The 13,145-nt window shown below is 43.5% G+C and overlaps 2 protein-coding genes across 10 annotated transcripts in view; one reads left to right on the forward strand and one right to left on the reverse strand.

Annotated features, from left to right (window-relative positions):
• Window positions 1-6,771, reverse strand: part of FABP6 (fatty acid binding protein 6) — a 35,833-nt gene extending 29,062 nt beyond the window's left edge. The window contains exons 1-2 of one of the 3 annotated variants that reach the window (XM_054168568.1): window positions 6,646-6,771; window positions 4,726-4,813 (exon numbers count right to left, since the gene is read on the reverse strand). In XM_054168568.1, the coding sequence (XP_054024543.1) occupies window positions 4,726-4,813; window positions 6,646-6,771 (214 nt within the window). Of the gene's footprint in view, window positions 1-4,725; window positions 4,814-5,683; window positions 5,808-6,645 lie in introns of those variants that run through there. The other 2 variants (XM_054168569.1, XM_009904656.2) reach the window with 2 other exon arrangements.
• The window catches only part of PWWP2A (PWWP domain containing 2A), a 47,926-nt gene continuing 41,541 nt past the window's right edge, over window positions 6,761-13,145 (forward strand). For all 7 annotated transcript variants that reach the window (XM_054168562.1, XM_054168560.1, XM_054168564.1 and 4 more), the window contains exon 1: window positions 6,761-7,446. In XM_054168562.1, the coding sequence (XP_054024537.1) occupies window positions 6,761-7,446 (686 nt within the window). The remainder of the gene's footprint in view (window positions 7,447-13,145) is intronic.

Raw genomic sequence — 13,145 nt, forward strand, 5'->3', positions numbered from 1 at the left:
TACCTTGTAATCTGCATTTAGGTACTTTAATCAGAAGGAAAACTAAAACAATAAAATAAAAACAAAAACCACCCAAACCCCCCCCCCCAACAACAAAACCCCAAAACCACACACACACACCCCCCCAAACAAAAAAAAACCCACCACCCAACAAACAAACAACCACCACCAAAAAACCTTCAACAATATACTGCCTAAAAAAGGCATTTCCAGCTCTGCACCTGTTTGGTAGCCTGTGTGTCAAAGCAGAGTGAGACCCTTTTGGGGACCAACTCTTGAGCCTAAGGGATAGATGCCATACACTTCTGGGGAAGAGAGCAATGCTGCTGCCTGCTTGTGCTGTGCACTTCCATGGAAAACAAGCTAATAAAGTCCATGTGATTCACAGGTGAGTACACAGAAAATACTGCAGAAATAAACTCACTAACAGTTTTAAAGATAAAACAAAGACTGGTGCCTAGGTTTCTTCTCAAATAATGGCAATACTGACCCACTAGCTACCACAATCCATGGAAATACGGGACAAGGGAGTTGGTCATTAAAAACCACACAAAGCTAGCAAATACTCAGAAGCCTGACCAGGCTCTTTTACTTCAAATGCCAGCCCTGCATTTTCTTGTCCTTTCAACTTTGGAAACACTACACAAGTTATTATACGTAAATTCTTGTATCAAGCAAGAAATAATTTCCAGAACAGGGTTGTGAGCTCATACTGCTGGGAACAACTTTCCAGTACAAAATCTGTTACCTATTTATAGTGAAATCGCTGCTGTGTTGACTCATAGCAACAGGTATCTGATCCTGAGGAGCACACACATCTACAATTTTGGAGTTTGTGCATTTAACATTCTAATTTTCACAGTCCTGCAAAGCAAATAATCCACAAAATAAGTTTCTTTATTATACTAGTATGTCCCATCCCTGAATGAGAATTTACTGCTCTCTGGACCTGTCCATATGTTGAGCTGGATGCAACTGCATGTCTGTCCTGTCTTCCTGAACTGGACAATGGCTAGGCATAAAACAGTGTTAATGCAGTCTGACACTAACACACTGCTGCCTTTGCATTAAAAGAGCTGTCCTCCTGCAAGGCTCTTAACTAATGTAGCTTCACAGGTTACACTAATGTGACATCATTTGAGCATACCTATATAGACATGCTCTGTCAACAGTCACCAACTGAGCCACTCTGTGATCTGAAGAGGCAACGTTTCAGATGCAGACAGTTATCAGAAAGGAAATAGATGGTGATTTTCAACTCACTTTCTGTAATCCTGCAGTGTTCATCATTTTGGTACGTGACAAACAGTTCTAGGCCAAATTCAGATCCATCACAAGACACATACTCCCATGCAAAATTTACCTGTATGGATGTTACTGCAGCTTAAATGTGATTAACAATCATTTTAAGAGCGTTACTTTCCCAACCTGTTACAGAAGCAGTAAGCCTGCAGCATACAATCTTTACTCTGTGTGTTTGCTTATATTTCTCTCCATTGCTTACATGCATTGACTTTCATCAGCTACACTTTTCTTTTTAAAAGAAAAGCCTTGAAAAATGTCACAACAATGGCAGGTCATGCCTTGCAAACACTGAAAAATGCTAAGATGGATTTATTACAGCATAGAACTGGTCTCTAACCCTGAGTTTTGGAGTTTTTTGTAAAACCCTCAGACCTTCCTCAGAGACACAGGAAACTGTCGTCTCTACAGCAGCCACAGGAAGCGATTGACACTATGATTCAGACTGACATGGGGAGAAAAGTATGGCATTTCCTGCAGTATACTATTTCTTGGGTTTTTTTCCACTGGAGCCAGCAAAGACTGGATGTATACAAACCACAATTCTTTAATGTGTGGTCACAAAGTTTCAGCAAGGTTGTCAGAACTTCAAATTCTAAACCTCTAATTTGAAATCCCTATGCTCCAGTGTAGATATTAGGAAAAATGTAAACTATCCTATCAAGATACTATAAACACTCCACATAGATCCACACACTCAGGTAGAGCTCTCATGTGCCTATACTAAGACCAGCTGCAGCACAAACAGGCATAGTAGACTTGCACATAGCCAGCTAGCCTGGGTACCATTAACACCACAAATTCCACCTATTAGGCAATTACCAGGGTGCAGCCAGTTCTGGAGACTGCTATCACAGTTTCACTTGTTATTAGTAGCTAAATTAACTTCAAGGCAGCAATTTGTAGATATGCTGTAATCAGGTCCTTTGGCTTCACTGGTTATACTCCACTTATATATATTGTTCCATTACAACCTTGCATTTAGTGCTGGCTCCTTCATGCATTTTTACAGAACTTGATGCCCAGAGAATGATGTTACCACCAGGCCCCATCTTAAACCACATACTCTAACCCAAGGCGCTTATTGAACACGCACACATGCCATGACTATCCACAGACTTGAAGGCTTTCTGTCCAGTTAGTGCAGTAACACATTTTGGTCATGGCAAGAGCAAACAGTCAAGATGCCAGCCCTGATCCTTCCTGTGTTCCAGCTGTCACCCCTATACACCCATGAATCATTTCTACTTGTCACAGGCATCATGCATGACATCCGTTCACTCACACAACCCAAACTTACAACTATTTCAGCTACTCACTCATCCAACATGCTGTTAACACATCTTCATAGAGCTCAGCGTTATCCCTGCCTTCAAAGTCACCATTTTATTCCCTCCAATTGTATCAGCTCCTCTCTCAAATTCAGTTTCTTTCTACTTCTGTCTTTTCCACCACTTGCTGAACACATGAAGGTTCATTTTAATCTAGAGAAAGTGTGGCAGTGCAATTTGTTTCATTAACTTCATCCATTGTATTTTGTCAGTCTCTGAAGGTTTCAGGATAGAAACAAGGCCTCAGCTATGCCAGTCTCCATGCAAACCAGCCACAGAAAGGCAAACCCTATCCTTAAGAGGTTAAAGGCTACATTTTAAATAAATGGAAATTAAATGGTGATCAAATTAATCTGGGATGGGGAAAAAAATAGATAGTGAGGGCTTTTTTGTTAAACTTTAGAAATCTCATCCTGCATCTGCATGACTACTGTTAGTATACTTTCATTTAAGGGTTACTTATGGTATCATATTTCTGTTGGCCATTAGAGTGGTAAGTAAATGTCCTTATTTACCTCTTTTTAAAAGCACATATAGCACCTTTCAACATGCAAATGATACTACAAAAGAGCTGTTCACATTCTGTTTTAAGACCTCCTAGAACTTCAAACTGCTTGGGTCAAACACATAATCTTCTCTGTTATTGCAATGAAACAATTCAGAATGTTAACAAGTCATATACCAGATTTGTTTTCTGTGCTTAGCATAAGGATTGCTGGGGACTCCAGTGGATGTAAAAGATGACAGTTAACATTTTAATGGTAACTGTCTGTCATAAGCAACACCTGCTAAAAAACAAGGCAGATTCAGTAAGCATTAACTTAGCTGAAGTCTGCAAGAGGAAATCTTCCATTTTATGCCCATTCTCTGTGTAAGTCCGAATTTAACATAACAAAAAACCTGCTGAGCTGAGCTATTGGACCTTAATGTCCCATCAGCACAAGGGCTGAGTAGTCTCTTTGTATTAATTGGTAACGTCTTGTAGGCTCAGAATTTACTGCCGCCCAGAAGGCAGAGCAGCCCCAGAGAAATGAACTGTGGCTGACTGAACTGACTGGCTAGCACAATTAAAATCACCAACGACACAAAGTATCTACACAAGCCATGCTGTTTTATATGACAGTTCTGGCCTTCCCCGCATGAAAGCTGTATGGCAACTTTGCGTTTGCACACTGCAGAGTGCAATTGTCTGCAAGCTTTTGAAACAGAGCTCCCGACTGAAAAAATTAAAACAAACAAAAACGTATGACAATACACGTCCGTGTACCCTGCAGCCTTTGTAGTAAATGTGATGCCTTTTCCTCACAGTATTAGTCTTGGGATGAATAAATAGAATACTACTAGTGTGAGACAGTAATGAGAAAAAAAAAAAAGCATTTGAAGAGATGATTGCACCTCTAATGTGCAGAACAGTCGTCTGCATGCAGAGTATGGTTTGGTCTACTGTTGAATTAGAGTTGGAGTACCTCCAAGCACAATGAAGCTCTTTGTGTAGGAGAGCAATGTAAAAACAGTTCTGGTGTTACATATGAGCTATCTTCACTAGTATGTTTGCTTAATCTGTCCTAGGACTCATTTGAATAAGGCAAAAAGTTTTTGGGAAACAAACCTCGATTTTATAGACATCATGTCTTGCCATAATTACACCGGCCAAAAATAACAAGAGGGAAGAGCAACAGAGCTGTCCTTCTGCTCCTGTGATTTATTTTTTTCCTGGTACGACAAGCTTCTTCAAAATGAGAATTCTTCACAAACTGTTTGCAACTTCTGTGAACCTTCTATAGCCACTATCACATTCTCCTTGGAGAATATACAAATTTCCTGAAATCTCAGATCTGAATTAAAGCTGAAATCCTTGCACAGAGATAGCTTTGAAATGAAGGTAACTCAGTAGCAGATCTTCTCATTTACTCTCTAGAATTCAGGCAAAGAACATATTCAGCCTTAGGGGCACCTAAACAGTTGCCACCTTTGAAAGCATTATGGCCTCAGGATATGGAATACAGATCTTTTACAAATATAGTCTAACAAAATCGTTTCAAAATGATTTAGGAAGCAATATTAATGGTAGGTTAGTTTTGGAAATGCTTACCAAATCTGATTTTTTTTAAGCCACAGATCATATGCTGAGTCCATCTGCTGTTTCTCTGTGATACAGGCTGATGAAGCTGCAAGCATGGCTGGAAAAAAATAAATAAGTTTGTAATTGAGTAGCTGCTACTCCTTGCCCAAATAAGCACATTCTACTCGCCCACATTACCAGGTATGGTGGTAATACATACAAAAATGTATTAAGCGGTTTCATCTTTAGCAAATCATTTTAACTGCATTTTTCATGCATGTCCCCAGAAACGTGTCTAGCTGTTCTTCCTGATGTTCTCACATGTTCCTTACGCACTTCACAATGCCAATAATGCAAACAGTGTGTTCACTTTGCAAAGTAAACCATTATCAGATACAAAAGAAAGTCTTCATGCCTGTTACACTATGATCAGGACAAAGTAGGTTAATCATACCTTTATTACTCACTAATAGTCAAGCCACTATGATCAGGACAACAGAGTAGGATAATCATACCTTTATTACTCACTAAAATCCCAGAGCTAGCAGCTTGCAAGGTCATGTTTTAAATGTATACAGTTATACATAGCTGTCACAGGCTATTCCATGTCCTCCTTCATTATGGTAAAAAAAATATTAACATATTCTTTGCATTACTACTACTTATTAGCTACACATAACTCACTTTTCTTCCAATTAAAAGTGAGTGTAGTACCATGCCTCAAATATGGTAAAGGATTTTTTTTTTTTATCTCATCTCATCTCTCAGAGTTTTATTTTTAGTTTTTCATACGGATTAGGGTTTTTACCTGACAGCCCGGGGTTTTGCTCCGTTTCTATCGTAAGCATACGGCTAGTAGCAGCTTTGAAGCCTGCCAGTAAAAGTCACTAGCATGAAAGAAAAGGAACAGTTTATTTTCAAAGAAAATGTTATAGAGCTAGCTCGTTACATTTTGAGACAATTTCACCTGTTGCTGAACAACATATACCTCATAACAGCACTGGGGAGAATAAAACCATCCACGCCGTAAGATCTCGTTTGTCGTTCACCAGTCGCTCTTACTTTGCTGTTTAAACCATCCTTCCTTCCAGCAAATCCCTCCTTTCCACAAGGACTAGCTAGGCTCCCTAAAATGTAAAAATCACTCATATAAGAGACCAAAACTTTGTCATTGGTTTTTGTTTAGGATATACGAGATTTCCTAGCTGGGGGGGGCGGGGACAAAATGCCCACAAGGTAGCAACCACTGATGCCACAGGGAAAAAAAATGAATATAAATTAATCACCGATTCAGAAGATCTTAAGGGAAAATGTTAACTCTTTTTTTCCCCTTTTCCACACTACACTTTTCATCTTTATCTGATGTACCTAATTTATGCTACTTAATCTTTTAGTGTTGATTTACTACACAAAAGACACCATGCCCTCTGCAACCCTCAGGTCTTTCCCCTGTGACCCACCCCTTAGGACCCCGCTCACCCCCAGAAAGGGGCAGGCAGCACCACAGACGGACAGCGCGCCCCCTCCTTCACACACGCAGCTTCCCGTACAGGGCGGCCGCCCAAGCCGGAGGTGCCGCTCCAGGGACCACCGACCCTCCCCACTGGAGCCGCCCTCGCCATCTTCCCTCGCGCCCTCTCCCGGCCGCCCGCGGCGCACATGCCGGCCACCGCACGACTCGGGCCCCGCGTCCCCCTGACGGACGTTTGGCACCGCCAATTACTAGCCTCCCACGGGAGCGGCTCCTCCTTCCACCAATGAGATAGAGGGGTAGCCTCAGAGGCCCAGCCCCTTTGATCTGTAACGGCCTGTAAAGCACTAAACCACACCCCTTCTTCCTCTTCCCGACTCTTCATTGAATGAAGTCCCTGCCGGCCAACAAGAAGTTTCCGCTGAGCTTGACGGACTACTCTGCTCTCCAGTAGAAGTAGAAAGTTGTACCTCGCTCACCAATAGACTGCCAGATGCGAGCCTAGGGGGCGGGCTCTCCCTCCCAGGCGGGCGGGGAAGGCCGTGGTTATCGATCCCGCTGCTGGAGGGAGGCGGCGGTGAAGCAGCAGAGAAAATGGCGGCCATGGCTGCGGAGGCGGCAGCTACTGCAGCGGTGCCGGGCGATGGGGGGGCAGGAGAAGCTGAGCCCGAGATGGAGCCTATCCCGGGCAGCGAGGCTGGCGCGGACCCTCTCCCTGCCGTCACCGAGGCCGTGGAGTCAGTGGTGCCTGACGGGGAGGAGGCCGATGGGGGAAAGGTTGCTCCCGGCGAGGCCGAGGAGCCGCCGCCTGTGCAGCTCGCCCGGAGCCCGGCCGGGACGCAGGAGCCGGAAGCTGAGAGGACGGAGAAGCTGCCGCCCTCCACCCCGGAGGTGGACTCGCCCGAGGCCGAGCACCGGCGAGCGCCTAGCCCGGAGTCTGAGGAGGAGCCGCAGCCCTGCCCGCCGCCTGCTGGGCACCCTGAACTTCCCGAGGAGGAGCCGCAGCCCTGCCCGCCGGCTACTGGGGGCTCCGCGGAGCCGGAGCCCGGGGAGGAGCCGTCCCGGCCGGAGGAGGAGGAGCCGGATGCTGGTGATGCCGCCGCTGTCGAGCCCAAGTCCCCGGTGCCCGTGCCTCCGGTCGGTGAGGAGGCAGAGGCTTCGCTGTTGCCTGGCTCCGAGGTGCGGGTCACCCTGGATCACATCATTGAGGACGCCCTGGTGGTCTCGTTCCGGCTGGGAGAGAAGCTTTTTTCTGGGGTCCTCATGGACCTCTCTAAAAGGTGAGATCTCACGAGGGAACCGGCCCGACCCCCGAGCAGCCATGAGGGCAGCGAGCTTGCCCGCAGCCGCCTGCCTGCGCCGCCCTGCGCCTCTCCTGCCCTCGGGGGAGCGGTCCCCGCCGAGACCCTCGAGGGCTCACCCCGCGGCGGGCAGCGGCTTAGGCAAAAGCCAAGGGGCACGACGGCAGCAGCCTCCCCACCCTCGCCCTGGGAGGCCCGAAGCCGTGGGACTGCCTAGGGGCAAGTGGTTCCAGCCTGCTTGTCCTCCCCGCGGAACGGAGGCAGTAGCTCCTTCTCCTCGACCCTTCTAGCAGGGGGTGGAGGGAGCGGGGAGGGCAGGGCCCCGCGCTCTCCGCCTGCCCTCGACCTCAACGTATGGAAGGAGAGAGCGGTGGCTAGCGGCTGTCCGGCCACCCATTTTACAGTGGTGCCCTTACAGAAGTAGTCCTGAGTGAGAAAGAGAAAATGATGGAGCTGAGAGGAGGGCGAGCACATGGGCACATCCTTTTGACTGGGTTGGGATTCACGTTGGGCTTCCAGCATTCCCTGCTGCTGGGGAAAAAAGGATCTGAGCGACAAATGTTTGCATTCATTCTAGTGTCTGTCCAAAACGTACAGACCCAGAGATCTTTTTTTCCTGTTGACTTGTCTTACATTGCCTAGGTAACCTTATTTTTCAATACATACTATTTTTCAGAATAATGGGTTTCAAGCCAGGCTATTACAGTCCTGAAGTACAGTTATTAGTACTGATTGCTCCTTCAATGCGATGAATGGGGTGAAGTTTAATGGTTCTTAAATACCCTTTTGGGCAGAGGAACAGTTATATATCACAAAATTACTTAAGCCTTATCAAACTGTGAGGTTGGAGGGTCGTTTTTTACATTGCCTTCCTGTAACAAGAGGTTCTTGGGAGGCCATAAGACGTCAGTGATCCTATGTATCTTATAAACAATCTACTATTCATAGGTGAAAATACCTCTTAGTGCTTGTTTTGTAAACATACAAGGACTATGCGAGTACACGAGAAAAAAGTGACATTTGGCCAGGGTTATTTAAAACAATTGATATGTAGAAAATGCAGTGCACCTTTACCCCCAAATTTAAACTGCAGGTGTGGTTATGTGTTTTTTATCACTCCCTTTTACATAATAGCAGCTGTTTAATAGCTTCCTATAATACCACTATTGTCAAGACTTTCTGAAAGGAAGTATTAGGGACCATCAATTTTGTCCTGAGCCTAGCTTGTTGGTTGAGTTTTTGAAACAGAAGGCCTTTTTGGAAACCTGGGTTTTGGGTAATGTCATGGAAGTAAGTTTTGAATTTGTGAGTTCTAACCTGAAATGCAGAGTTACCAGTCTGGTTTTCGAAGTCAAGTACTAACATCCGATCTGCAAACCGTCCTCGCTTTTACTGTGAATTACTATGTCTCAAAGCAGGTCAGAAGGCATTACAACCCAAGTCATACTTCTAGTTAACATCAGTTCTTCTGTCGGTCTGAAGTTATACCAGCAGAATTATATAGTTTACCCTGATTAACAGGATGACAGAGCATTGGCTTCTGTACTTCTAGGGGTTTATATGTCCCTTACACCTGGAAGAGATCATATCTTACTGAATACACATTGTCCAAAAGCATCTCCTCATTTTCCTGAGGTTTTTTTTGTGTGTGTACACTGAAGAGCCTTCTCTCATGAAGTATATCTGACAGCAGCTGTTGGCAGTAAAGGTCATCTGTAGCAGGCAAACTGTCTGCTGCTTTGCATGGTGGCTTCAGTGGAAGCATGCATCTGAAGAACAGGCCCCCAGGGTGAGTCTTCACAGAAAAACTGTGGAAAAGTGATATCACAGAATATATCTGGTTGGAAGAGACCTCAAAGATCATCCACTCCAACCCTCAAGCCAGCACTGAAGGGTCAACACTAAACCATGTCCCTAAGCACCAGGTCCACATGGTGCTCAAATACCCCCAGAGATGGCAGCTCCACCAGCCCCTTGGGCAGACCATTCCAATGTGTGATAACCCTTTCAGTGAAGAAATATTTCTTAATATTCAGCCTAAACCTCTGGTGCAGTTTGTAGCAGTTTGTATACAGAGGCTTGTGCTATTACTCCCAGATTCTCTTATGCAGATTCTCTTATGAAGTCCTTTCTCTTCATTCATAAGTTCTTGGACTTTCTTCAGAGGTGCTTGTTATGTATGAATCCAGAAGGTGAAATTTAAAATCTAGAAGTCGAGTTCTTTGGAGTGCCTGGACAAAAAGGATTGAGCTTCTAGACATAATGTCTATACTCTTTGGCTGGTGACAAGTAAATACTTGAATGGGAGTCTTTTTGACATGTCTCAGGAAATGAAGTGGTAAGCAAATTCTAGAAATAATTCAGTAACTTGCTACCTGTAAGAAACAGAAGCCTTACTGGAAAACAGGTGTTATATGAATGCCCAACATTTAAATTCTATTCTAGACTGAACAGCTTTGGTGGTAAGTGAATGATAGTACTGTTTAGATAGTAGCTTTTCTTGATATCTTTATTTTTTGCTTTGCGTAGCAGCAAAATACAGAATTGTAGAACATTAACATTTTTCATGAACTTCCTTCTGTATCTGGCAGGCCCTGATATTACTATAGTAAGTTTTTCCACTGTGCCAAAAATAAAAGCACCACCACAGAGAAAGGAAGGGTATGGTTAAATCAGACCTGTCTTATTTCCAGCATGTGTTTAGGTGAAAACGTTGGGATTTCTGGTATGGAAATGGTGGTTACTGAAAGCTGTCTCCACTCACTCAGTTGTGTGTAGGAATAATCTTACAAACACTCCTAATGCAAAGAGGATCAGTATCTCAAGACTACCAATTCTTAATAAACAGAAGTTAAATTTTGTATTAGACTTTACTTCATAGCTTCAGAAAAGGCAGGTGATGTGTTCAGTTCACATCCTAATACTGCTTCATCGTATACCCAGAAGAAAATACATCCCAGTCCATTTTGGATCTTAATTTCTGCTTTCCCCTCCAGGACAAAGAAGGTACTACTTCTGTACAGTCATAAGAAGAGTAAGTTTTAAAGACTCTTAAAAACACTGGGCTCTTTTTAGCCTTCTCAAGTCATGTTCTGAATTACTTGAACTTGAAAGTGGACAAAAGGCAAAAATGTCCCCTTCTTTCTGTGTTGAAATTTTTTTTTAGGGTTGTTTGTGTGGTGGGGTTTGGTTTGGTTTTTAAATTTATTTCCAGTGTTGTTTCCATTATTGAAATGCCTGACTTTGCATTTTATTCTTGTGGACTTCAATATGAAGTCAGTGATAGTGGTGTTGGAGGTCTGATTTCCTGGTAAATAGGATGTCCAATTTATAATGCAAGAACACAGACACCTCAGTGTTCAGTGGGCTTTATTCCTACATTTGAGGTAAGGAAGTATTTTTTCTGCCTCTGCTAATGGCAGTCTTGAGTACCTGTCAGCAGGTGCACAGGGAGTTTTGAATATCAGCAGAAAATGGGAATCCACATCCCCAATCAATTTCTCATGCAGCAAGTCATTATGTAAAGAGGGACATACCCCCACTTCTGTTACTGTGAAGGGTTATTGTACAAATTTAAAATGTGATCCTACTGTTTATTTCTGTTTCCATTGCCTTTCAAGTGCCTTGTTGCATGGTAGGATAAGGTTCTGATGTGAGTTCCTCAATGTGTGATACTTGATGAAGTTGGGCAAATAGGAGAGATGGGAAATGCAGCCAACCATTGGGCAGACAGGAGAAGGCAGTCATGTCTTATTTTGTCAGAGTGAATAGTGAAACGCTTCATTCACCACTAGCTAATTTTCTGTGCCATTGTACAAATTGTCATTGAAAACTACTCTGCTTGTTTAACTATGGGGCTTAAACAGGGCCTGTAAGCTTGCCTGTATCCAGCATTGACTAACACTGTTTGCTTAGGGGATAGGAGATGTTCCTGCCACCTGCTGGCTCAGATTTAGTGTAAATCTTGCTCTGCACCTGGAGGAAGTAGACAGTAAAGAAATACCTGATGGCATATCATCTGTAAATCCTGAAGTGTAGGGTTAAGGAGTCCAGGTTTTAGTTTGGTCTTCTGGAGAGAGGAAAATTATTTCTGCAAGGTTTTTTTTTCCCTTTCTCAGAGATTAAGGGGAGAAGAGGGATAACATTTATGTTCTGTTGTTTTGCCAACAGCCAGGACTAGGACTTTCTATTGCTTTATCACATAAATAAAATTTTCCTTTTAATTCTGCAGATATGATGAGCTCCTGTATCTTCCTGCTGTCTAACATCCTGAATCCTATGCTTTTCCCAATGTATCGATTAAAGTTTCCACTGCAGAAGAATAAGTAATGAACTGTTGCCTCCATTCCCTGGTCTGTGTTGTCTTAGTCTGCAGAACATCTGTTGGTTTTCTAAACCATTTACATTTATCACTTCTTGAAACTTGCAGTCTGTGTGTGCTCACATTTTGATGGCATTCACGAAGAAAGGTGGCAGGGTGCTCCCTGGTGTAATCCAGGATCTGCTGATGTGAGAAGGAAGCACCAGCAGTTTTGAAAAAAAAATGTAAAAATGTGGCTGGTTTCTCCCTGCTCTTAAGTTCTGGCAATATTTGGTTGCCCTTGTCTGGGGATGTCTTAAGTTCTGTAGAAGTACTGATGTTCTGTGGTATACGTTCTCAACAATAATGTCTGCTACTCAGGGTTGTGTGGGGGCTGTGGTTTTGTAGTTTTGTTTGGGCTGTTCTTTGGGTTCAGGTTGGGTTTTTTTCACTTGCACTCAGTTTGTAGGGTGCTCCCGCAGTTTATCACCAGGTCTCTTTTGTTGCTTCTCAGATGTATGAAGAAGCCTGGTGAAATTCTAGCATTTAAGGAGCAGACATAACACATCTCTGGATATTTTCTTTTATCCCCAGAGATAGATGTGATGCGTGTGTGGTTGATAGCTGATCACATGTACATGTGAATGGTATAGTGCCCAATTTAGCCACACTTGGAGGACAGGACTTGGAAAGTGAAAATCCCTAACAAAACTGGACGAGCTTTTAGGATTTTCCTAGCATAGGACATGCTAAAGCTGCTGCTTGTACTGAAAACACTTGTGAGTCAGCCTCTTAATTTTGAGTCAGTACGAAGAATGTGATGTTTCCCTTTATCGAGCCAGTAAGGCCTAATCATGCTGGTCTGTGATTGTGCCTAAAACTTACCACCTTTCCTGAAGTGGCTGCAGGCTGCTACTTTTCTTTATTCATCTGCAACCAGTGTTGGTTAAGTTGTCATTTCTTCTTACGGTGTGCTTCTCTCCATTCCAACAGCCTGGAATTGCTTTGTAACAGTAGCTTTACTTGGCTTCAAGAGACAGGGTGAAGTTGAAATTTTGGATATGGTTTAAATTCTTCTTGCTTCACACCATTACAAGACTGAATTTTGTTCATCTTGACACTGAATTGGCTTAGACTTCATCAATAATGTTACCATTCTCTTCCATGTGTCTTGTATTTGACTGGTATGTGGAAGGTCTTAGAAGTGTATATTTGAGGTATTTTGTCGTAATCCTGAAACTTCACAATTGTGTAACACCTGCAAATGTACCCACAAAGCATCCACTTCAAAATGCAGCTGAAACTTCTACCTAATAATGCCAACAGGTATAAAAATGAAAAGATAATTTCAATTTAAGCAGCCCATCAGCTTTGTAAT

This window comes from Dryobates pubescens, chromosome 16 (assembly GCF_014839835.1).
Source record: "Dryobates pubescens isolate bDryPub1 chromosome 16, bDryPub1.pri, whole genome shotgun sequence".
NCBI lineage: Eukaryota > Metazoa > Chordata > Aves > Piciformes > Picidae > Dryobates > Dryobates pubescens.